The sequence below is a fragment of the Callorhinus ursinus genome, unplaced genomic scaffold (genome assembly GCF_003265705.2).
Source record: "Callorhinus ursinus isolate GAN/ISIS: 27379988/994484 unplaced genomic scaffold, GSC_fseal_2.0 scaffold19, whole genome shotgun sequence".
Classification (NCBI taxonomy): domain Eukaryota; kingdom Metazoa; phylum Chordata; class Mammalia; order Carnivora; family Otariidae; genus Callorhinus; species Callorhinus ursinus.
The window spans coordinates 8,955,748-8,980,428 of NW_027397081.1; the positions used below are offsets into that span (position 1 = coordinate 8,955,748).

At 41.6% G+C, this 24,681-nt stretch overlaps 3 protein-coding genes across 10 annotated transcripts in view; 1 reads left to right on the forward strand and 2 right to left on the reverse strand.

The window, feature by feature from the left end:
* Positions 1–12,843, reverse strand: part of ALG9 (ALG9 alpha-1,2-mannosyltransferase) — an 89,317-nt gene extending 76,474 nt beyond the window's left edge. The window contains exons 1-4 of one of the 5 annotated variants that reach the window (XM_025893643.2): positions 12,148–12,843; positions 11,174–11,312; positions 9,650–9,784; positions 2,834–2,904 (exon numbers count right to left, since the gene is read on the reverse strand). In XM_025893643.2, the coding sequence (XP_025749428.1) occupies positions 2,834–2,904; positions 9,650–9,784; positions 11,174–11,312; positions 12,148–12,278 (476 nt within the window). In that variant the 5' untranslated portion in view covers positions 12,279–12,843. Of the gene's footprint in view, positions 1–2,833; positions 2,905–9,649; positions 9,785–11,169; positions 11,313–11,421; positions 12,055–12,143 lie in introns of those variants that run through there. The other 4 variants (XM_073903732.1, XM_025893644.2, XM_025893645.2 and 1 more) reach the window with 4 other exon arrangements.
* A 2,687-nt stretch (positions 12,844–15,530) lies between these two features.
* On the reverse strand, positions 15,531–19,596 carry FDXACB1 (ferredoxin-fold anticodon binding domain containing 1). Of its 2 annotated transcripts, XM_025893640.2 has the most exons (5): positions 19,393–19,596; positions 19,018–19,174; positions 17,906–18,109; positions 17,358–17,516; positions 15,531–16,988 (listed from the first exon to the last, which is right to left on the reverse strand). In XM_025893640.2, the coding sequence occupies exons 1-5, from the start codon at positions 19,562–19,564 to the stop codon at positions 15,806–15,808; spliced, it is 1,875 nt and encodes a 624-aa protein (XP_025749425.1). In that variant the 5' UTR covers positions 19,565–19,596; the 3' UTR covers positions 15,531–15,805. The 2 variants fall into 2 exon arrangements, with proteins under 2 accessions (XP_025749425.1, XP_025749427.1); XM_025893642.2 differs by lacking the exon at positions 17,358–17,516.
* Positions 19,597–19,719: 123 nt separating this feature from the next.
* CFAP68 (cilia and flagella associated protein 68) lies at positions 19,720–23,795 on the forward strand. Of its 3 annotated transcripts, none has more exons than XM_025893637.2 (4): positions 19,730–20,047; positions 22,233–22,463; positions 22,964–23,030; positions 23,496–23,795. In XM_025893637.2, exons 1-4 carry the CDS (start codon positions 20,006–20,008, stop codon positions 23,669–23,671), a joined length of 516 nt encoding a protein of 171 aa, XP_025749422.1. In that variant the 5' UTR covers positions 19,730–20,005; the 3' UTR covers positions 23,672–23,795. The 3 variants fall into 3 exon arrangements, with proteins under 3 accessions (XP_025749424.1, XP_025749422.1, XP_025749421.1); XM_025893636.2 differs by lacking the exon at positions 19,730–20,047 and adding an exon at positions 21,222–21,466; XM_025893639.2 differs by lacking the exon at positions 22,964–23,030 and having other exon boundaries at positions 19,720–20,047.
* Positions 23,796–24,681: the final 886 nt, after the last annotated feature.

Here is a 24,681-nt window from a genome sequence, read left to right on the forward strand (position 1 = left end):
GGGAGGGATGGGGTGGCTGGGTGATAGACATTGGGGAGGATATGTGCTATTGTGTAAGACTGATGAATCACAGTGTACCTCTGAAACAATATATGTTTAAAAAAAAAAAAGATAGTAGGAAGGGAAAAATGAATGCGGGGAAATCGGAGGGGGAGACGAACCATGAGAGACCACGGACTCTGAGAAACAAACTGAGGGTTCTAGAGGGGAGGGGGTTGGGGGGATGAGTTAGCCCGGTAATGGGTATTAAAGAGGGCATGTATTACATGGAGCACTGGGTGTTGTACGCAAACAATGAATCATGGAACACTACATAAAAGAAAAAAATAAATTAAAAAAAATTCTGTTTCAATTCTTTTACATAAATACCCAGAAGTTTGACTGCTGGATCATATGGTAGTTCTATTTCTTGAGGAACTTCCATACAGTTTTGCACAGTGGCTATACCATTTTGCATTCCCATCAACAGGGCTCAAAGGTTCCAATCCTACATCCTTGCCAACACCGATTTTTGTTTTTTGGGTTTTTTTGATAACAGCCATTCTAACAAATATGAAGTTATAGTTCATTGTGATTTTGATTTGCATTTCCCTGATGATCTGTGACACTGTATATCTTTTCATATTCCTTCTGGCTAAGTGTATATCTTCTTTAAAAAATGTCTATTGAAGTTCTTAGTCCCTTTTTAATCAGATTAATAGGGTTTTTCTTGGGAGCGCCTGGGTGGCTCAGTCGTTAAATGTCTGCCTTCGGCTCAGGTCATGATCCTAGGGTCCTGGGACCAAGCCCCGCATCGGGTTCCCTGCTCAGCAGGAAGCCTGCTTCTTCCTCTCCCACTCCCCCTGCTTGTGTTCCCTCTCTTGCTGTGTCTCTGTCAAATGAATAAATAAAATCTTTAAAAAAAAAAATAGGGGTTTTGTTTTTTTTTTTTTTTTTGCTATTGAGTTGTACAAGTTCCTTATATTTTGGAATTGAACCCCTTTTCTGATTATGGTTTGCAAATATTTCCTCCCATTCTCTAAATTCCCTTTCACTCTATGGATTTATTGAGGCTCTTGTTTCTTATTCGTGTTTTCAATTCCTTCTTTTTTTTTTTTAGAAATATCAAATATATTTTATGTTCTTATTTTAGTAATTCCTAGTAAGTGAAGTTTTGCATGTCAGCTTTCTGTTATTTCTGCTGGTTCTCATGTACAATGTCTTGATCTCTTCCGTGCTTTGTGATTTTTATTATAGTTTCTTGTTCACTATTACTTTATTTGTAGTAATTCTTTGACACCTGGGTTAAAGATCCAGCCTTCTGGAGAAACTTTCCATTTGTTTTTGCAAGATGCCTACAGGTACTACCAATCCAGAACAATTTAAAATAAATTCTCAACTTGGGATTTGGGGGGCACCATGTAAGGTGATGTGAATTCAGTCCTGAACCAATAATGCAGACCAATGTATGGTTATGAAAGCCGGCAACGCTTGCTTCCTTCTCCTCTGCTCCACCCAGAGTCCAGGCCAAAGAATTTCTGTATCTGACATTTTTAGCTGTTTTCCAGTGGGGACATTTTTAATAATGATTATTAAGTCTAAATACTTTTTAAAGCATTCTTAAAATGTTAGGTTGCATGTAAAAAAAATGGCTATTTTTATTACTGCAACACTTAAATGCTCAATACTTTCACTAATACTCAATCACCCAATAGGCACTTGGTGAAAGACAATGTACTGGGTGCAAGTAAGAGCAATGAGTCCCACAATGGGAATAATTTCCTATCATCTGAGCTCAAGGGGAAGAGGTAAATCATGATTCTGTATCTTGCAATCAAAAATAAGGCTCTACTAAATCCTACCAAACAAAACACCAGTTACTCATGTATTAACCTAACTTTATATGAAGATATGGAATTTAAGAACCTCAGGAAGGAAAGTGATAATTAGAAGTATTCCCCCCAACAGTTTGTTTCAAAACAAGAAGTCCCACTTCTTTCCTCAAAAAATTAAAAATAGAATTACCGTATGATCCAGCAATCCCACTTCAGGTTATACATCCAAAGGACATGAAATCACTATCTCAAAGGGATATCTGTACCCCCATGTTTACTGCAGTACTATTCACAACAGCCAAGACATAGAAACAACCTTAATATCTATGAATGAACAGATAAAGAAAATGTGGTATACATGTACAATGGAATATTATTCAGTCATAAATTTAAAAAGGAAATCCTACAACTTCCAACACATGGATGGACCTTGAGGGCATTATGCTAAGTGAAATGTTAAAGAGTGAACGACAAATACTGCATGATCTCACAGGTGGAATCTAAAAAAAAAAGCCAGCCTTGTGAAACAGAATAAAACGGTGGTTTCTAGGAGCTGGGGAAGCACGGGGGAGAGGGTGAGACAGAAGATTAGGAGATGGTGGTCAAAGGGTACAAACTTCCAGTAAGAAGATGAGTAAGTTCTGGGGGATCCAGTATATAGCATGGTGACTACAGTTAACGTTATTAACATATTTGTAAGTTGCTAACAGAGTAAATCTTAAATGTTCTTGCCACAAAGTGTGAAGTGATAGATGTGTTAACTAACCTTACTGTGGTACTTCATGACATATAATTTATCAAATAATCATGCTGTACATCTTAAATTGACACAATGTTCCATTTCAATTATATGTCAATAAAGCAAGAAAAAAATTTTTAAGTCCTCCTTCAAATATAGTATCAGGAGCTAGGAGGAAGTCTATTTTTCTATTATAAACACTGCTTATGATCAGAAAAAAATCTTACGCTATATTGGGTTTCCATCATAGCACTTTTAGAAGCAAAGCTTTTATACTCACTTGTAGAAGTAAAGTTCACAGATACAGCTCACAAAAGCCAGGAGACATCGTAAAAAGTAGAAGACAAGAATCTGAAAGAAACCCAGGACAGAAGTCACAGAAACAAGAAAACTCTTAAAGATGAAACCACTTTCATTTGTCATTAGTAACACTGAATTGGCATAATCCTTTTGAAAAGCAGTATGTATCGAGGACCATACATATATTCCTACCCCTAGATCCAGTACACCTATTTCTACGAGTACAGCTTGCAGAAGTAACTCGAACTAAACAGGGAAGGTTAGTTCTATTCATGAAAATAGTAAGTGCATCACTATTACGTTAGAAAAAAACTGCTTTAAAAAACTACACGATGTCCGATGATGGGGAAGTGGTTCAATCAATTATGCACGTATATTTCATGGACTATTACACAGATCTTAAAATTTATAGTTACAGCAACAGTGGAAAAATTCATATGCCATAAAACTCATGCATTCAACAAACATTACCTAAACAACCATAATATATTGGTAATTACAGATAATTATTCAATACCAGGTAAAAATATACAATATGATAGTCCACAATAGCCAAACTGTGGAAAGAGCCAAGATGTCCATCGACAGATGAATGGATAAAGAAGAGGTGGTATATATGCACAATGGAATATTATGCAGCCATCAAAAGGAATGAGATCTTGCCATTTGCAACGACGTGGATGGAACTGGAGGGTGTTATGCTGAGTGAAATAAGTCAATCAGAGAAAGACATGTATCATATGACCTCACTGATATGAGGAATTCTTAATCTCAGGAAACAAACTGAGGGTTGCTGAGTGGTGGAGGGTGGGAGGGATAGGGTAGCTGGGTGATAGACACTGGGGAGAGTATGTGCTATGGTGAGCGCTGTGAATTGTGCAAGACTGTTGAATCACAGATCTGTACTTCTGAAACAAATAATGCAAGATATGTTAAGAAAAAAGAAAAAGAAGAAGATAGCAGGAGGGGAAGAATGAAGGGGAGTAAGTCAGAGGGGGAGAGGAACCATGAGAGACAATAGACTCTGAAAAACAAACTGAGGGTTCTAGAGGGGAGGGGGGTGGGGGATGGGTTAGCCTGGTGATGGGTATTAAGGAGGGCACGTTCTGTGTGGAGCACTGGGTGTTAAGCACAAACAATGAATCATGGAACACTATATCAAGAACTAATGATGTAATGTATGGTGATTAACATAACAATAAAAAATTTAAAACTATATATATGATATTATTTACACATCAGAATTACAGCTTTGGAAATCAGAAGCATATGAAATGACTGAAAATAAATGTAGTAAAATGGTAAAGGTGGCTGTATCAGGCTGCTGAGACTTAGGTGTATACTTTCCCTATCTTCCAAATACCTGTGATTTTATTAATTTCATAACTAAGAACATCAATTTAAAAAATAAACATAATAGGGGTTATATTTAATACCTTTCATACTATAGTGCACTGGTATACTTAAGAGCATTGAATACTTCAGAAAATAAGCACTACTTAAATATATATATCATGATTAATATTACTGCATTTAACTTAGAAATACATCCCATTTTCATCACTATAACCAAAACATTCCTAACAGAGTTCAATAAAGCAATCCAATAAATGCCAGATTAATAAAAAAAATACTGAAAACCTAGTATACACTGAGCACTATTCTCGATGCTGCTAGGACTTCAGATGTAGTGAATCAGATTTTTCAGTACCATCTGCTAAATAATCCATCTTTTCTCTTCTGATTTGTAATACTATATCTCATATACCTTATTCCCACATGTATGGGTCTGTTTCTGGCCTCCTTATTCTAGGCCATTGGTCAAATTCTTAGTACCATATTGTTTTTATTATTATGGCTTTGTAGTGTGTGTTAGTATCTGGTTGATAAATTTCTCACCTTGTCCATTTTACAATTTGTATTTTAAAAATCATTTCACAGTTTGCCTCTCCCCCAAATTCTGTTGGGTTTTGATTGGAGTTGCATTGAATTATATAAGAATCAGTATTTTTATAGGTCATCCCATCCTTAAGATGATATATTTATCCATTTAGTCAGGTTTTCTGTATCTGCTAATAAAATTCTTAAATGTACCCATTTCAGTCTTACCAAGTCTTGGGTAGCTTAACGCCTACATTCTTCATACTTTTTGTTGCTGTTATGAAAGGAATCTTGTATTGCTATATATATATATATATTTTTTTTTGGTGGTAATTGTGGATACAGAGGAATACAACTGATTTTTGTTTTTTAATTTTATCATCTAAATCTTGAATTTCCTTATTAGTGTCAATGGTTTATCAGGTGTATCTCTTAGATTCTCTTCCATCAGTGGTACTGAAAAATCCAGTTTACTACATCACAAAAAAAATTAAGCTGGATCTTCCTACAACTTATAAAAAATAATATTCAAACTGGAGTGACTGGCTGGCTCAGTGGAGCATGCGACTCTTGATCTTGGGGTTTGGACTGGGTGTAGAGATTACTTAAAAATCTTTTTAAAAAAATATTCAAATGTATTAAAGCCTTTTATGTGACAGGTAAAATTATAAGCTAAGAAAATATGTAAGAACATCTTTGTGAATTGTGGTGAAGGATTTCTTTTAGAAAGACCCAAAACCCACCAACCTTTAAGTGAAAAACTAATTGGCTTAACTGTATCAAAATTAAAGATTTCTGCTCAAGACAAGGTCCACAGACAAAATAGAGTGGTGACAGCCTAAAAGATTTCCAGTATCTAAAACCTACAAGGGGTGACCATTGAGAACGTCTACAAATCAAGAGAGAAAACCAGAAAACCCAACTGAAAAACAGCCAAAGGATGTGAATATGTAATTCACAGAAAAGGAAATATGAATGACAAATGACATGTTGCACCTCACAAGTAATCAAAGAAATGCAATTTGAATGAGAAACATTTCACATACATGAGAAGGGCAAAAATTAACAAGTCAGAAATATCAAGTGCTCAGGAAATATGAGGTGGTTGAAACATGGAACACTGTTGCAGAAGTGTAAAGTTGGATAGTCACGCTGGGGGCAATCTGGCAATACCCCATGAAATTAAGTAGCCCATATATATATATGGGCTCCCACTGCTGAGAATATAGTTCAGAGAAACTGACACCCAGATCCATAGGGAGACAAAACAAAGGTATTCTTGTTTAGGGTGGCAAGAATTTGGAAAGGTAACCATCACTAGGGGTGCCAATTATTACCAGATTGTCTTTCAGCAACAATCCATCCTCTTGGCTGTGCATGATGATGCTGGGCCTGGGACTCTAAGCTCTAATTCCTCCTTGTCAAGTGGTCCCCTATTGGCTTCCATTGGCAGAACCTAACAGAAAGGAGATTATAAGGAAGAACAAGAAGGGCAATCTTCACTCCAGTTCTGCTTCCTGCTCATGTCATTGATATAAGAGGAAGAGTGCTAGGAGATGAAGGATTCTGTTGAACATGTCAGATTGGAAGTGACAGTGGATACCCACAAGGACACAAAAGCCTTAAGCATTGCGTATTGTTATTTCTCTACTAAGACCTCATCCTGTACACCTTTCCTCTGCTAAGTTAAAAAAAAAAAAAAAAAAAACAAATGAACTACTACACAGGGAAGGGAAGGACAGAGTTCTGTCACTTTCTAAGGTGCTACCTTTCTGATCAGTCTAAAATGCAAATGCAATCATGTCTATCCTCTGTCTAAAACCTCTGGATGGCTTCAGAACGCCCTTGGGGGGATAAAAGTCTCACTGCTTACTAGAGCCTACCAGGTGTTGTATAAGTCTGGCCCCTCCTACCTTTCAGTATCACAAAACCCACTCCACCACTCACTGTCTCTTCCAAGCACCAAGCCTATTTATAAAAGAAGGCCATGCTGGCCCTCCTCCCAGCCTCATGGCCTTCTTCCCTCATCCCCATGCTTCCTTCACCTGGATGATTCCTACTCACCCGCTAGTTCTCTCATCAGGGACTTCTGCTTCATGGAAGATGGATCAGCCATACTTTTCCCTTTTCCTCCTGCTATGTAAAACCAAAAACTCTGGGCATTATAGGTAAAGTAAACCTACCACAACTCAAGGTAGAGAGAAAGTAGTAGACTGCCTAGGGGCTTTAAGACCAGAGGAAAAACACAATGGTAAGTTCCCTGGGTTTTCTTTCACCTTCTATATCCCAGACTTATAACTAAAGAAGCTGGCAACTAGAAATGCCAAAGAGCACAAACACCAACCAAAGCCTGGTCAATCTCGCCAAAAGGCCAAGAAAGGGGTAGCCTAACAAGGCAGAAAACCTTTAGACAATAACCACTCTACTCCAGCAAAGCACTCCAGAAAAATAAATAAATTATATATATATATATATATATATATATATACCAACTCCCACCCATGCCATCAAAGGCCCAGTAGGAAGCCAGGACTTTCATCCTCACTGGTGGTAACAAGCTCCCTCTCTGGTCACACTGTCAGTGGAGACCACGTAGATAAATCTGGACTTCACCCCCTCACCCCACCCTAGCAGTAATGAAGTACCCCTACCCTAGTGAGGAACCTCAACTTCTACCCCCACCTGGCAATAACAAAGGTGGAAAACACCCTCCTTTCTCCTGCTAGAGTGGTATCAAGAGCAGCAGACAAAACAGAAGGCTTCAATAAGACCCAAAGATGCAGAGGAACCATGAATAAGATCCAGAGTCTCATAATCCCCCAAATGTCCACATTTCAACTGAAAATCACTTGGAAAATCTCAAACGGAATTAAAATAATCAACAGATACCAACAAGATGAGATAAAAGTTAGCATTATCTGACAAAATTGTAAAGGAGCCATTGTAAAAATGCTTCAATGAGCAATTAAGAACACACTGGAAACATGAAATAGAAAGTGGCAGTAAAGCAACCAAATATATAAAGAAAAAACAAATGGAAATTTTAACACTGAAAAAGTACAATAATCAAAATAGCAGCTCAACAGATAGGCTCAAGAGCAGAATGGAGGGGACAGAGGAAACAATCTGAACTGGAAGATTAGAAATTGCTCAATCAACACAGAGAAAATAGACTTGAAAAAAAACGAATAGGGCCTCAGAGACCTGTGGGACTATAATTAAACATCTAACATTGATATCATTGGACTCTCAGGTGAGGAAAAACAGAGCAGGGCTGGCAAAATACTCAGAAAAATAACAGCTAAAATCTTCCCAAATTTGGCAAAAGACATAAGCCTAAAGATTCAAGATTAGTAATTTCCAAACAGGATAAACCCAAAAATATCCATGCCAAGACCCATCACAGTTAAATTTCTGAAAGGTAATCAGGTTAGATCTCCATTAACTCCGAATTATCCTTCAGCACTCTGTTTAAATTAGGCTCTCCTAATATGCTATCCCATTGCACACTGTACTTTTCCTCCATAAGACCCACTGCATTTATAATTACTTGTTCAATACTCATCCATCCTCCCCACTAACCTATAAATTCCATGAGGGCAGGGATTTGGCCACTGTTACATACACAGCACTTAAAGTGCCTACCAGACAAAATGTGGTCCATTAGTTAGTATCCAAAGCATATAAAAAACTTCTACAACTCAACACAAAGGAAAAAACCAATAATCCAATTTTAAAAATGGGCAAGGTCGGGGCACCTGGGTGGCTCAGTTGGTTAAGCAGCCAACTCCTGATTTCAGCTCAGGTTATGACTTCAGGGTCCTGGGATCAAGCCCTCTGTTGGGCTCCCAGCTCAGCAGGGAGTCTGCTACAGGATTCTCTCTCCCCCCTCCCTCTACCCCTCGCCCTGTGCACACTCTCTAAATCTTTAAAAACAAATGGACAGAAGACATGAAGAGACATTTCTCCAAAGAAGACATACATATGGCCAACAGACACATGAAAAGATGCTCAACATCACTCATCACAAATCAAAACCACAATGAGATATCACCTCACATCTGTCAGAATGGTCAAAAATCACAAGAAATAAGTGTTAGTCAGAATGTGAAGTAAAAGGAACTCATGTGTACTTGGTGGTGGGAATGCAAGCTGTGCAGCCACTGTGGAAAACAGTATGGAGGTACCTCAAAAAATTAAAAGACAGAACTACCATAGGATCCAGTAATTGCACTACTGCGTATTTACCCAAAGAAAATGAAAACACTAAACTGAAAGGATATATGCACCTGAAAGGATATATGCATATATAGGTGTTTACTGCAGCATTATTTACAATAGCCAAATTATGGAAGCAGCCCAAAGGTCCACTGATAGATGAATAAAGAGGTGGTATATACATACAATGGATTATCTGGCCATAAAAAAGAATGAAATCTTGTCATTTGCAAACATGTAAATACCATATGATTTCACTCATATATGGAATTTAAGAAACAAAAAATGAAGAAAAAAGACAAACCAAAAAAAAAAAAAAAAAACCAGACTCAACTACAGAAAACAAACTGATGGTTACCAAAGGGACGGGGGTGCAATAAGGGTTGAAATAGGTGATGGGAATTAAAAATACACTTATCTTGATGAGCACCTAGTAATATACAGCATTGTTGAATCACTATATTATACACCTGAAACTAATATAACACTGTATGTTAACTATCCTGGAATTAAAATAAAAAATTTTTACAAAGTTGTTCCATTAATGTTTGCTGAATGAATAAATGATTAATCTTCAAAAAAAAAAAAAAAAAAAGCCCTCTCCTACCTACCAGTCTTTTTTGTCCTTTTCTGAAAACTGTTCCAGAGACTCATCTCTTGATCAGGTGTAATTACTCCCAGGCTGGCCTGCCCTTACCTTATTAGTTTGTAGAATTCTTGCGTGAAATGCAGCTGGCCAGGCATGAAGCAACAGGTAAGCATAGGAGCGAATCGCATAAACTGGGGAATATTCCCAAGTCTGAAACCCCTTCCCATAGATGAGGTAGTGTGTCTGAAAGTACAAAACAGATTTAGAGTTAAATTGGCCAAAAATCCAAGTTTCCAAGCAAAATATTAGTAACACAAAGGTACACAGAAATGCTGAAATTCTCAAGATTTGAAACTAATAGATAAGAATCAAAATGACCCAATACTGAAAATTATTAGGACATTATAATTTCTACAAGATTATTGTTTGGTCAATGTCGAAAGCTTGAATTTTACCCTCTACTTATTTTGTTAAAATACTCAATAGCAGGGGCACCTGGGTGGCTCAGATGGTTAAGCGTCTGCCCTCGGCTCAGGTCATGATCCCAGGGTCCTGGGATCGAGTCCCGCATCGGGCTCCCTGCTCCTTGGGAGCCTGCTTCTCTCTCTCTCTCTCCCTCTCTCTCTCTGTCTCTCATGAATAAATAAATAAAATCTTAAAAAAAAAAAATACTCATTAGCCAAAGGGTGCCTGGGTGGCTCAGCCAGTTAAACGGCTACCTTTGGCTCAGGTCATAATCTGCCAGTCCTGGGACCTGAGTCCGCATCAGCTTCCTGCTCAACAGTGAGTCTACTTCTCTCCCCCTCTCCCTCGCCCTCCCCACCACTCATTCTCTCCCTCTCTCAAACAAATAAGATACTCATTAGCCAAAACAGAGAGACTCTAAACCTTATATTTTCCTTAAACTACCTACACTAAGCATTTTTTCATGCAAAATGGGATCAGAAAATTTCGCCTCTGAATTTTCTGAGGTAAGAAGTCAGAAGACTTACATATGTATAAATCATGAAACAGCAGTATAAGCATACTACTGAATAACATTTTTCTATTTCTAGCACATTTCATAAAAAATAACCAAAAAAGTTGAAAGTTGTCACCTCTAGGGACTGGGATTTGGCTATGATAAGTGGAACAGAGAGCTACTGTTTTCCCTTTAAGTTCTGTAGTAGTTGTTAACTTTAAAAATTATCTCGAGGGGCGCCTGGGTGGCTCAGTCGGTTAAGCGTCTGCCTTCAGCTCAGGTCATGATCCTAGGGTCCTGGGATCAAGTCCCACCTCCGGCTCCCTGCTCAGCGGGGAGTCTGCTTCTCCCTCTGCCTGCCTCTCTCTCTGTCTCTCAAGAATAAATAAAATCTTTTAAAAATTAAAATAAAAATTATCTCGAAGTATTATTTTGATTTAAAATAAATTTTTAAGAAAGTTACAAATTACATCTTTTTGTAAAAAGCCCCATTTTCCTATGGCCTTCAACTGACAGGTAAATCATCAGCTTAAAATACAAAAGTGAAAATGAAGTTGCTTTACTACCGTCACACTTGTATATTATTTGTATCCTGATTGGCAACAAGGTCCCAAGCAATGAAATCAAGAACCACCACCACCACAAAAAAGAAAACTAAAGAAATCACCTACTGGTTCCCAGTAGTTGAATGTTTCATCACAGTCAGAGATGTTGCTCAGGAGAGCAGCACATAACCTTGCTGAGAGCAGACACTTGAAAGCAGTAGATCCTTCAGGTGCCCAGACTTGTCCTGCTTTGTTCCCAGATAACCTGCTCAGAAGTAAAGGGAGGATGTGTCAGGAAGACCTACTAATTAGAAGGGCTGAAACTAGACAGAAACGACAAGAATGGCAAGGACATCAAAGCACACTTAATTCACCTAAGAAGTTAGTTGTTTAAGTACAGAAGAGACGAAGACCTTAATTGTTCTTATTCTTTCCACTTCCTGCTTTTAATGCGTAAGCTCATTCATACACTTTTAATTCATCCGCCTCGATGACACTCCTTGAAGGCCACAAAGCTCTCGTTCTCCTTTTCTTTCTTCTCTTAACAAGGTCATTATTATGCATCTTTATTCATTTCCCCACTTGTTCAAATGCACAGAGGCCTAATTTGTGCAAAGTATGTAACCTCCTCCAGTTCCGTATGTTGACCGCTCCTTCAACGCGGTCCTAACCCGCAGTGCCCCGGGCTTGGGGAGAGAGACGGCTGCAGGTGCCGGAGGTTGCGGGGCCCACACTGAAGAGTAAGGGGTTAGGACTTTGCGGGCAATGAAGGAAACTGAGAGAGACAGCCGGAAAAGGTCTGCTCTTCGCTCTTGCCAGTGAGGCTCGGCCAACTCAAACACCATGACGCCAGCCCGCTCTGGGCCTGGGCCAGCAGCCTCGGAGCCTCCCTCCAGGCTTTCTTCCCCAGAAACACGGGACCGGGATGGGGGGGGGGGTCCAGGGTGGGGCGAAGACCGGACGTGACCCGTCCAGGAAGAGCAGAAGAACCCGGGGAAGAGGCAGCCAGGCCGGACCCGCGCCGCCCCGAGACCCCCTCCGGGGCCAGCCCCGCGCCGCGCCGCCCCGCCGCCACGCCCCCGCCGCGCCCGCACACCTACTCGGTCCGGGGCTCCGCGCCGCTCGCCTCACGGCTGCACAGCAGCTCCCGCAGCTTGTCCGCGGCCGAGGCTGTGTCCCCGCCGCTGCCCCCGCTCCCCTTCAGGCGCTGACGAGCCCCTCGGCTCGCCATGGCACGCGTGGAAAAAAAGGTACAATTCGGCACTCTACGAAGGCGGCAAGCGCGGAGACATAGCTTTGGCTGGCAACGGTGTCCGCCGAGGGACAAAAGACCTTGACATGCGCAGAAAAGACTAAATTACAGCGCTACTGGGCCAATTGGGGCAAATCCCGAAGTAGAAAAGAAATGAGACCTGAGACTTGACTTTCGCCACCATAGCTATCCCTTCCACATATTTGTAACTCTGGGCATTCCGCCCTCCGTCCCACTCTGTCTCTCCCTCCACTCTTCAGCACAAACGGAAAGTGGCTAAACCACTCTACGGAGTGGGCAGAGGTATTTATCCAGTTAAAGATAACAGCACAGCTGCAGATGAAAGCGGAGGTCATTAAAAGGTCACTGGCACCTGGCCCTCTCTGTCTTTTGGGGAGAGTGATAGAGACCGCCTATAGCTAATTAACTGCTTCAGAGAGACAAAGCTGTAATGGCAGAATATAGAATAAGAAAAAAGAAAGCCTCAAGAAATTCTGTGCAACAAATCAACCAGACCCCTGGCACTGCCATTCTACTACAGCAATTTGGTAAGCAATTTACATACTTTATCCTTTTTAAATGTAATACAACCACCTTGTTCCTATCAATAAGTAAACTGAGGCCCAAGGTTGCATAGCTAGGAAATGGTGGAGCCCTATTCCAACTCAGGTCTTATTTCAAAGCCCATGCTTTTCCCAGAAGATTAGGAGGAAGCTCCTGATGTCATACAGGCGATAGCACACCTCTGACTCTCAGGGGTTATTCATCTGTTCCTGATACCCTGCTCACTCCCCCAATCACAGAGTTCTATGCCATCCTGTGGAGTTGTGGAGCTCTGTAGCAGTAGCTGAACCGTTTGTACAGGGAGTGCTGAAATGGGCCTTGCAAGAAATGTTAAAGGGACTTCTGTAAGGGGGGGGGCAATAAGTAGAAGACAATTACAGAAAGAAAAAATTTCATGAGTAAAAGCAAACATAAAGGTAGTAATCACTTAGAAAGCTAGGATGAAGGTTAAAAGACACAAGTAGTAAAATCAACTATATCTAAAAAAATTAAAGGGACTCACAAAATAAAAAAGATGTAAAATAGGACAACATATACATAAAACGTGGAGCGGAGTGAAAATGAAGTTCTTTTAGGTGTTCAAACTTAAATGACCATCAAGTTAATATACACTGCTATATACTTAGAATGTTATATAGAGGGAGTGCTGAACTTGACAGGGTCCCAGATTATTATTTCATACCAAAAATTCACAAATATTGAAAAGGGAAATTGATCATATTGCTCAATTCCTATAGGCAATTATTAGGTACCAAGTTCAGACATCCCAGCCTAGCCCTATCTCCTATAGACATCCCTTTTTCATTCCCCTTCTCATTTCACTCTAATGCAGGCCCCTCCCTGCCTCTACCTAGGAGTACTACAACAGCATCCTTACAGAGGTCCTTCATCTCAAATTCATCCTATGCAACACTGTCTAATTAATTTTCAAAAGCACCACTCTGTATTGCCTCCTTAATCAAAAATCACCAGTTCTCCCATTGCCTGCCAAATGAAGTACAAATCCCATATTCCAGCATTGTCTTTAATCAGCTAAATCCAGCTCTAACCTACTTTTCTGATCTTATCTCCCACTACTTTCCTCTACACGTTTACATTCCAACTAACTAGCCTGAAAAGTGCCTCAACTGCTCCCTTATCTATACCTCTGCCCAGAATGGATGTCCTCCTTGCCTGACAGTCCTCCCATCACATCACTGCCCTTATTTTAAGATCCAGCTCAAATGCTACCTTGTCCCTTGTACTAGGCACCATTAGGGACAGAAGAAAACTATATATCAAGGATGCCTGGGTGGCTCAGTCGGTTAAGCATCTGCCTCTTGGTTTTGGCTTGGGTTATGGTCTCAGGGTCATGAGATCAAGCCCCACATTGGGCTCAGCACTGGGCGTGGAGCCTGCTTGAGATTCTCTCTCCCCCTCTGCCTCTGCAACAACCCCACCCCCTCCCGGTGTGTGTGTGTGTGTGTGTGTGTGTGTGTACTCTCTAATAAAAACAAAGAAAGCTATAAATCATATTACCTGCCCTCAATTAGCTTATAGTCTGTGTAGAAAGACAAGCAATAAAGGTGTCCATAAGAAATCCCTTGATTCTTTACCCCACTCCCCAGAATGTTATGCCAGTTTTCCCATCCCCGTTAATGATACTTCTGTTCTTCCAGGTCAAAAACCACGCAGTCAGTCCTGCTTGATTCCTGTTTCTTTAGCCCCGCGCCCTTCACCCATACACACATAGTTCATCAGCAAATCCTTTTAAATATTACCCAGCCCAACAACATCTTTCCACCCTGGTCCAAGTCACCATTATCTCTCATTGGCATTACCATAATTACCTCCTAGTTTGTACCTTGGCTTCCATTCTTGCCTTTCTACATGCTTTTCTCCAAATGTAAGAACAAATAAGGCAGCTACTTCCTTCCCAGAGTTTACAATATAATTCCAATCTGCGGAGCCTAACTATTAATTAATGGGAACATACATTAATTAACATTAGAGGACTCCATTCTGTAGAGTCCTGGGCTGAGCTAATCTCCCAGTGTCTCTGAGAGGTGCTTACAACAGAAGGCTCCAAAATCTAGGAGGGCAAAGTTTAGAGTTAATCACAGCGGAGAGGTTACTCGTGAAGAAGACTAGGGAAGGAGAAGTAACAATGGGAGAACGAACATGGGCTTTTGAGTCAGACAAACCCAAGTGTGAACTCTAAATCTGACATTAATTAGTTCCATGACTTCAACAGTAGTCAACCATGGAATAAATGTTATAATGACGATACCAATACTAATTATGGAGCACTTTCAATTTACCCAAGCTAATAAATGTTGGTCTGACTCCAAACACCACTCTCGTAAATTGACTGAGATAATACATATTGGGATAAAGGAAGAGGAATTGGCAGCATGGAAAAAATATAAATATGACGCTGAAGTTCTATTGCATCTTCACAAATAAAGCATCTAAAGTACAAGATACTGTTTTGTTAGTTTTCCTACTCATGACTCAGGATCAAAATACGGTACAACTCCAAAGGTCACAATCACATTATAGTCTATGAGTTTAAGTGACAGAGCCCCAAGTTTCTTTAGAGTCAACCAACATTGGCTAGAGTCACAAGGTAAAAGATTTTACAAAATCACAATCCAGAAAGGACTACAAGGTACAAATTGGTCTTGTTTTCTTTTCTTTTTTTTTAAGATTTTATTTGAGAGAGAAAGAGAGAGCACACACACACAAGCAGGGGGCGATGGGGAGAGGGAGAGGGAGAAACAGACTCCCCTCTGAGCAGGGAGCCTGACGTGGGGCTCCACCCCAGGAACCTGAGATCATGACCTGAGCCGAAGGCAGATGCTTAACTAGTTGAGCCAGCCACGCGCCCCCAAATTGGTCTTTTTCATCTGCACCCGCACCCATACCCACAAGGATCACACTTGAGAAGTCAATTTACTAAACTACCGAGGTGTTACATGTAGTCTTTGCTGAATCTCTTTCCTAAACCGGGACTGCATTGATGCCACCTGCTGCGGGGTGAGGGCCTTGTCACACGTCTGGTAAGTCAATCTGTAGCAGAGACTGACCTGTTGAGTCTTTGGATGCTGGAAACGACTAAGGAATTGTATGGATATGACAGTGTCCTGGGACACTGCTCGGGCCACCGTGTGAAACTCTAGTTCATCAAATTCTTTCTTCTCATCTAACCAAAAACTAATATCATGCACATAGCACGGGGGATACAGGGAATAGCTTTTAAAGGGTTCTATTTTCCCAGGAACAAAATTCTTCAGGAAACGGTGATCAAAGGTCCACAACATCCTCCAGTCAGAGATACCCCAGACAAGCATGGCTAGTAGGTCCAAGTTCATAGACACAAACATAAAACACTGGTCCTTGTGTATAATGCTTGTAACAGACGTAGTGACAGACCCAATAATCAGATCCTTGGCACAATCTGAGCCAAAATTATGAGACTTCACATTAATAATATAATCTTTCCCGTTTGGTTGAAAGACAAATTCCACTGAGCTGCTCAGCTTAGAGCCCTCCAGCAATGTCTGGATCAGAAGGCTATCGAGAGCGCCCTTCAGGTGATCCAGTAGTGACTGAAGATAACCACCCTTCAGATTTTTATTAAACCCAAGGATAAATAAAGTCTCATGAAATGCCGGCATTGTGAAAGGCAAGATGTGGCACTTCCGAAAGACAGGTCCACTGAGGACGTGCAGGGAACCTGGGAGGAAGTCTGGTCCTTGGATGACAGCCTGAACATGAACTAGGAGAGAAGGTCTAAGACAGACCTTGGTTTGGCCATAGATTTCTTCATGAGCTTCTTCCTTGCTGTCTCTTCCAGGATCCTTGAGAAGGCTAAATTCTGAAAATAACACTAGAAAGTCCTCCATGTCTTGTGTTGTCCCGCCAGTCAGGGACTCAGAATTTGAATTATCTTCACAGAGACTAATCCAAAAGGCAGCTGACAGACTGTCACAATTCCAGGAAGTGAGAACACTGGTGCTTCCCTCTGGCAGAAAAGGGAAGGAACACTTCAGCCTCTGCAGAGGGAAAGCTTTGCCCAATTCAGCAATGAGTTTCTCATTAATGGTTCTGATAGGATGACATGAAGGTGCTTCTAGGAAACCTCTGTTTAAATACACATAAGAATAACTTTTTAACTTCAAATGATAATTATAATGGATCTAGAATTAAAAGCACAAATAGCTGTATAGAAAAGAATTATCCTTAAGGTGATCCTAAAAGCAAATAAAAAAAATTATCTACCAGAAACAGATACCATGTGTTTCAGAACTCTGACAGCCACCATCCGTATGATATACCGGAAAATATGACAAATTTTAATTCTAAAAAGGCTTGTGTAAGGCCAGACTGACAAGTATTCATAGCACCAACATCATTAACAATTTATATAGCAACCATTCAATACACAGTTGCCATCAAGCCAATCAGGATACGCTAGAGAAAGAAGTAATTTCTGGTAAAACAGCAGGTTACCTGTTCAACTTTCCTACAAGTGCATCTGGTTCTGCAAAGGAAAACCACTGGTCACCCAGTTTGATCCTGAAGATTCTGGGTTGTGAACCTTCAAAGGGTAAGCTCCGGGTGAAGATATGGTTCAAAGCACCTTCTAGATGAAAGGACTTATCTTGACTCCTGGCAAAATAGTCACCAAGTATGGAGTCTGTCATTTTTTTTAATTAATGTATTTACTGTCATTTTTTTTTAAGATTTTATTTATTTATTTGACAGAGACACGGCGAGAGAGGGAACACAAGCAGGGGGAGTGGGAGAGGGAGAAGCAGGCTTCCCGCTGAGCAGGGAGCCCGATGCGGGGCTCGATCCCAGGACCCTGGGACCATGACCTGAGCTGAAGGCAGACGCTTAACGACTGAGCCACCCAGGCGCCCCTATTGTCATTATTTTTAAAAGCAAGCATTTCTAGAGACCAAAGCAGGAAATTGGTAGGGGAAAGTTTGCCTAAGAGATTTTTTTCATTATTAGCATGAGAGATGAAAAAGGCTTAGATGTCTGATATTACTCACCTATATCCAGTGCACTTGTACCCTGGCACAACCTCACAGCTGAAGGGATGCACGTCACTTAAAATGAATCCCCCCAGAGCTGCCATGGCAACCACTTGCCAACTGTTGTGCCATTCCCTCATGGGCTTATCAGCAGGAGTCCCACCTTGTCCTCTGCACAATGCCACATGCACTTCTCCTTCCTCTGCAAGAACATCTTTACAGCTAATAGGGAGAGGTGGACACCAGCAATTTATCAGTAACAAGTTGAAATTACCATAGAAAGCAAGCTGTATATACTTGGTTTGGCTGTGAAATAATTAAAATCCAATTGTGTCTTTTTACAAAGGTCTATAGACTTCAAACATGCAAAGGAAGTAGCTGGAAGTAAGAATGTAAATTCAATGTTCAACTCATAACTGATACTAGTGGCTGACCAGGGTATTATCTGGCTTTGTATCTGCATTGTTCATCTAATGTCATAGAAAGGTCAATGTCTGCAAAGTTCCTATATGTGATTCACTAATCGGGCTGTTCTTCCCAGTTTAGAAAATTGTTCTTTTCACTCCCTTCCTATCAAAATTCTGTATTTCAAATACTAACTTAAAATCCTGGCTGTGTGAAAACCTTCTTGACAACTATGACCCCTAGAGTCCTCCAAGAGTACCACATGTTTTGGTATAAGAGTGTAAAGCACTGTTTTAAGTTCACATTAATCTGAGGTAGTTACCCTCAGTATCCTCAGTTTATGGATGAAGAAGCAAAAGCAAGTAAGGGTCAAGGAAGCTTACCCCAAATCATACAACTATTAAGTGGTGGGTGGGGATCTGAATCCATGCTTTTAGCCATTAGATTATGCTGGCTACCATTATTTTGCATTATCCAAAATAGGTGATCCTCCTTTTACACACCCAAGAGCATACATACTATTCGTACTTTTATTTAACTTTTAGGGTTACATGTCTGCCTTTCCAACTAGATTGTGGGTTCCTCTGGAGCTTTATAGTCTCTCTAAACCTATCACATTTAACTTACAGACATATGCCTTATTTCTCAAACTAAAATGCGTGAGTGCAGTAACTATGTAATGCACATCTTAAATATTTTACTTGTGAGCGGTCTCATTTCCTCACCTCTGGAAAAACTTGGCAAGCAGTTCCCTGTTCTTAGCTACTCCAGCTTTTCGTCCACAGTGCGGAAAATTAAAATAAATTCGATCAAACTCCCTCTGGTGCAGTTCGAAGGCATCTGCCAGCCGGGTGCAGTCCACACCAAAACGTACCTCAGTACCTAGCACGAAATATAGACAGGAGGGTATCTCAAGACCTGAATCCCTCCCTAACCTGGACAGTGCAAGACAACCCAGGTCCAAGCCCACTGCCGGCTTTCAGGGAACCCAACGCTCAAAACCAAGCTACGCGTGCCCTACAGCCGCACGCGCCCACCCCTTGCACTTCTGGCCGCGCCAGTAGGGGGGCGGGGCTTCGCGGAGGGGTTGGCCTCGCTACCTCGCTCGCGCAGGCGCTGCAGATTCTCCCCGGCCACCGGATCCCGGGCCAAGTCGGCCGGGCGCTGGAGGCAGGTGGCGGTTACTCGGGCGCTCGCATCCAGGGTCTCGCTCAGCGCAGCGGCGAAGGAGAAATTCCCCTCCCCAACCAACAGGAGGCGCCGAGGGGCCATGGCCTCAACCTCCTCCCCGCTCGCGTCCTCGGAGGCGCCAGTTTCTTACGTCACTTCCTCCGTGGGGGTCTCGGCGGGCCTCCTCTTCGTCCGTCGCTGATTGATGATGCACCGACAGCGTCCAGTTGTCTTGAGAAACTGGTGCTGAGACTGCAGGGGGGAAAATAGCCAATGAGTGCAAAAGCGAGACACCGACCACCCCGTCCCCTCACTCCCTCACACCCTCAGGAGTGTCAAAATAAATGCCTTTTAGCCCGACGGCTGCCCTGAGAGACTTCGTCACACCTGCATGAGGTCACAAGCAGTCACTAGCGCACAGGCACAGAGCCCGGGAGAGGCGAGTTCTGAGTGAAAGGAAAGGGGCGGGGCCGGGGCCGAGGCCGAGAGGTTGGGCTGCATTCAGCTTGTTGTGGTCACAGCGTAGCCTTCCTCTCGTCCGAAATGGCTGCTGTCCATTGTCTCTGCTGCGCGGGATTTCTCCAGGTGCTTCTATCTCCTTTTTATTCATTCAAGAAATACTGAGTGCCTGTTATGTGCCAGGCCACTGTGAGGGCGGCTAAATACATGGATGAATAAGATGTGGCCTGTGTTTTCACTGAGCTTATAGTCTGATGGGGACTGCACAGCAAAAGAGGCAATTCCGGTACGGTGGGATGCGGCGCCGTGAGGAGTCACTCAGGGTGCTGTAGGGCACGCAGAGAGATTTAGAACCTTACCAACTTCTGGGATGAAGTGGAAAGATTCCCTAAATGAAGTGAACCTGAATTCTGGGTGGCTCAGTCACTTAAGAGCCTGCCATCGGCTCAGGTCATGATCCCAGGGTCCTGGGATGAGCTCCGCATCAGGCTCTCTGCTCAGCGGGGTGTCTGCTTCTCCCTCTCCCTCTGCCTGCCCCTCCCCCCCGCTTGTGCGCTCGCTCGCTCTCTCTCTTTCTCAAATAAATAAAATCTTTTTTTAAAAAAAGAAAAAAGCTAAGGGGGAAGGGGGGAGTATACCTGACCCGGGTAAAGAGAAGTGAAGAGGCAGGAGGAACAGTATTTGCAAAAGCATGATGGAGAAACAGAATCCTTGAGTTTGGCTGAAATGTAGTTGGAGGGAGAGTGGGTAACAGGGGAGAAGGAAGAGTTAAGCAGGGGCCAGATCATATAGAACACCGAAAGCCATTTTAACAGCCTGAGTCTTATTCGGACAGTGGCCAGCTTTTAAATAGGAAGATGACACAATTAGATTTTCATTTTCACACCATTCTTCTTTACTATGGAGAAAGGATTGGAGAAGACCAAGGCTGATGGCAAGGAGATCAGAGAGGCAACTACAGCAATAATGGTGACAAAAGCTGGTAGTGATCTAAACTGGAACTTGGCAGTGGGGATGGAGGGTAGTGGTCTGATTCAAAAATCAGTAAGACCTAGAGTTTGGTTGGATATAAGGGGTTGAAAGATAAATCAGAGTCAAAGATGAGCTACAGGTTTTGGCCTTGGGCAACTGAGTGGATGGTGATGTCTGTCCTTATAGCCCCAAGGTCAGTGTCCTCTTGGTGTACAGTGTGAGTACTAGGCTTGTCAGACTTTGCAGGAATTACTCTTTAGTCATCATGCTATTTGTTGACATCAGTGCACACATCTCTCTTCACAAAGGCACATGGTATGAGGGCTACAGTATTGACTTTGTCCCTACCTGTGGAAAGGTGGCTCGGTGGGTGGTGACTCCCAAATCATGGCCTCCTGGCCATGGTGATCTGGGTGACCTACATTCTTTCTTTGGAGAACGGGAAGGCCAAGTTTGGTGATACCTCTTCCTTTAAAGAAAATGGAACAGCTGAATAATATTTTCTGTCACTTTCCTACAAATTCTTCAAACAACACAAGCCACTCAGCATCAAAATGCTCTTCTTCAGTGAAGGTATTGTCTTGCCTCCAAGCCAAGGGACCACGGTCATCTTTTGGCCTAAAATAAAAATGACTAGGCTTTTGAGTCCTTACAAAAAAATTGAAATTCAGACATTGGTCACCTGATACACATGCAAAGCACCATTGACTGGGAGAGCAGGCAGAGGGAGAGGGTATAATAATAAGACACAGGGCCTCTCCTAAAGGGATGTACACAGTTCAACATAGGAGATTCAACACATACTTGAAGAATTCTAATGTATGGTAGAAAGCTAAAGATATGAAGATACCATTCTGTGTGAGACAAAGGAGAGAGAAGTTAACTTGGAAGACATCATGGAAGAAGTGGCATTTGAGCTGAGACCAGAAGGAAGGAAACTATCATTTATTGAACCTTTGTTGTGTTATCTAGTTATCCAACTTTCACTTGTCCCTATTCTCTTTGGCTATAGTAATATCCTTAGTCCTTAAACTCTTACATCTCAAAATTTCCTGAACATTTAGCTAGTTTTCCATATAGTACTGGGGATACTGAAGGTTTTCCCGTCTTTGGGGGTTGGCATTTGATGTACCTAGCCATCTGCTACTTGTGATTGGCTAGGTCAAAGGATTCACGGACCAGGAGAGAAAGAAACGGAACCACAATTAAATTGGGAGGAAAGCCTAGATCCTTAGTAAGGTGTGCTTATGTTATACTTGGCCAGGAGGGAGAAAGGGATGAATGCCTTTTCTGTTCCCTAGTTTATGCAACTAGCCTTTCTGTTCTCGCCTTTTCCCAGAGACAGCACCTTGCCTATTTCCTAGCTAATCCACACTATGGCAGCCTCATTAATGCAGATGGCCATGCTGAAGTGTGGACAGATTGGAATGATATGTCCAAGTTTTTCCAGTATGGATGGAGATGTACCACTAATGAGAATGCCTATTCAAACCGTACCCTGATGGGAAACTGGAACCAGGAAAGATATGACCTAAGGAATATCGTGCAGCCCAAACCCTTGCCTTCCCAGGTAATCTAACTTTCTCTTCTCTTTCCTTCCGTTAGCAAAAGAAATGCCAGTGGCCATTTTAGAAGTACGAACCTGATAACTTCCATGCTCACATCTCTGAGGCCTCTCTGTTCAGTGAGGTGGTTGGGAGTGGACAGCAGTCTTTAGGTGGAACGGCTGTCCTACTTTACTATCAAGTAGAATAGTAAAGTAGTAAAAGTATGGGAAGTACTCCTTTTCTCTTGCTTCTCTTTAGACTTTCTTCATCTACATAAATATATGTCTTCTGACTCAGGCTGCCTACCTAGACTTGTCATTTATCTGCATTTTGCCCTAAAGTGTCTCCTAAACAAACAAGTAAACAAAGGATATGAAAGTTAGTAGAATGTAGACTAACAACATATAGACCTCTAGTTAATCCAAAATATGACAGTCTGTTAAAATTCATTTCATTGTGTCCTTTATTTTCCAACATTAAGTGTAGACTCCTATATTTTTAACTGATTACTTTTTCTTTCCAGTTTGGACACTACTTTGAAACATCATATGATATGAGCTATAACAACAAAATGCCACTTTCAACTCATAGTAGGTGGACTATTCTTTTCGATTTTATATTCTCAGGACCTAACTCAGTGTCTGGAACATAGAAGGAGCTCAAATAAAAGTAAATTGAATGAGTGAATAAGTGAATGAGTAAATGATTTTTCTCTTTTTTTTTAAAGATTTTGTTTATTTATTTGACAGAGAGAGAGAGAGCACAAGCACGAGCAGGGGGAGTGGCAGGCAGAGGGAGAGGGTGAAGCAGGCTCCCCATGGAGCAGGGAGCCCCATGCGGCACTTGATCCCAGGACCCTGGGATCATGACCTGCGCCGAAGGGAGACACTTAACTGACTGAGACACCTAGGCACCCCTGATTTTTCTCTTTTCTCAATTTTGACAGTACTCACTAGACTCAAAAATTTTCCGTCAGGAATAAGAACAAGACCGGTTACTAAGGCTCGTTGTTGTTGACTGATTCCACTTGCCTTTCCTTCTCTTTCTTCCCTCAGGGTTTAAGAGAGAGCCTCACTGGTTTCCAGGACATCAACCTGAGCTGGATCCTCCTCGATACAAATGCACAGAAAAGTCAACTTATATGACTAGCTACTCAGAGCCTCAAACTGGGCATCACCCTGCATGTATATGGAATCGTCCTAACTGCCCATTTCAGGGTCCAGGATTCTAAGAAAGAATAAGAATCTTCATTTTTCCAGAGTAAATTGTAGGAGGGAGCACATTCTAAGCACAACTAAGAATTTAGCTGACTGTAACACAGTTTCACTGTCTGAATAAAGAAAGCACAGAAAATATTCCCTACCCTTTTTTATTTGTTTTAATCAAGATTTAAATGTCAAATTTAAGTTAATTATATCTGCCCTTAGTTCTAAATTATGAGGTTGTAGTAGGAGGGGATTAAAAAGAATTATTTCAAATCAACAACTACTTTGCTCTTCCCCACTTTCCATCCATGGCAGAACTCCAAAATCCAGCATGACTTAGGTTATGTTTGCCTAAGTGCTTCCTGCATGTGAACCTGGCAATCTCAGTCAGATATTGTAACTCTATTGTGACCTTAATGAACATGCCCTCTTAAGGACTAAAAAAAGAGAAAAATAAGTTTTTACAATTATTAGAGTGGATTTAAAACATACCGAATTAGAGTAGTATAATGAACTCCCATGTACCATTACCCACCTTCAACAATTTATGATCGATCTTAACTATCCCTATATACTTTCTCTATTTTTTTCATTAATTTTGGAGCAGATCTCAGAAATGATATCCTTTTGTCTATAAAGATTTCAGTATATATCTTAAAAAGATAAAGACTGTCGATTTTTTATTCCCCCACAAAGACCACCAAGGAAACCTGTTCATCAAACAAAGCTGAGTGATTAAACCTGTAGCAAGGAGGCACATCAACTTGATACGATCTTGGTGAGAATTCAAAAGGGGATGTTAGGGGCGCCTGGGTGTCTCAGTGGGTTAAGCGTCTGCCTTCGGCTCAGATCATGATCCTGGAGTCCTGGGATTGAGCCCCACGACAAGCTCCCTGCTCAGCGAGGAGTCTACTTCTCCCTCTGCTCTTCCCCCTGCTCATGCTCACTCTCTCACTCTCTCTCTCAAATGGAAAAATAAGATCTTTTTTTAAAAAAAGGGCGGACGTGGGGCGCCTGGGTGGCTCAGTAGGTTAAG

Bases quoted from the DNA above. Each gene is read 5' to 3' on its own strand.
- CFAP68 (XM_025893636.2), top strand. From the start codon at position 21,374: ATGGAACAGCTGAATAATATTTTCTGTCACTTTCCTACAAATTCTTCA. The intron at 21,467-22,232 runs GTATTGTCTTGC...GCCTTTTCCCAG, and splicing joins AATGCTCTTCTTCAGTGAAG to AGACAGCACCTTGCCTATTT. The intron at 22,464-22,963 runs GTAATCTAACTT...TTTTCTTTCCAG, and splicing joins CCAAACCCTTGCCTTCCCAG to TTTGGACACTACTTTGAAAC.
- FDXACB1 (XM_025893640.2), bottom strand. From the start codon at position 19,564: ATGGCCCCTCGGCGCCTCCTGTTGGTTGGGGAGGGGAATTTCTCCTTC. The intron at 17,517-17,905 runs GTGAGTAATATC...CTATTTTGCCAG, and splicing joins TACAAGTGCACTGGATATAG to GAGTCAAGATAAGTCCTTTC. The intron at 16,989-17,357 runs GTAACCTGCTGT...GTATTTAAACAG, and splicing joins CTTGTAGGAAAGTTGAACAG to AGGTTTCCTAGAAGCACCTT.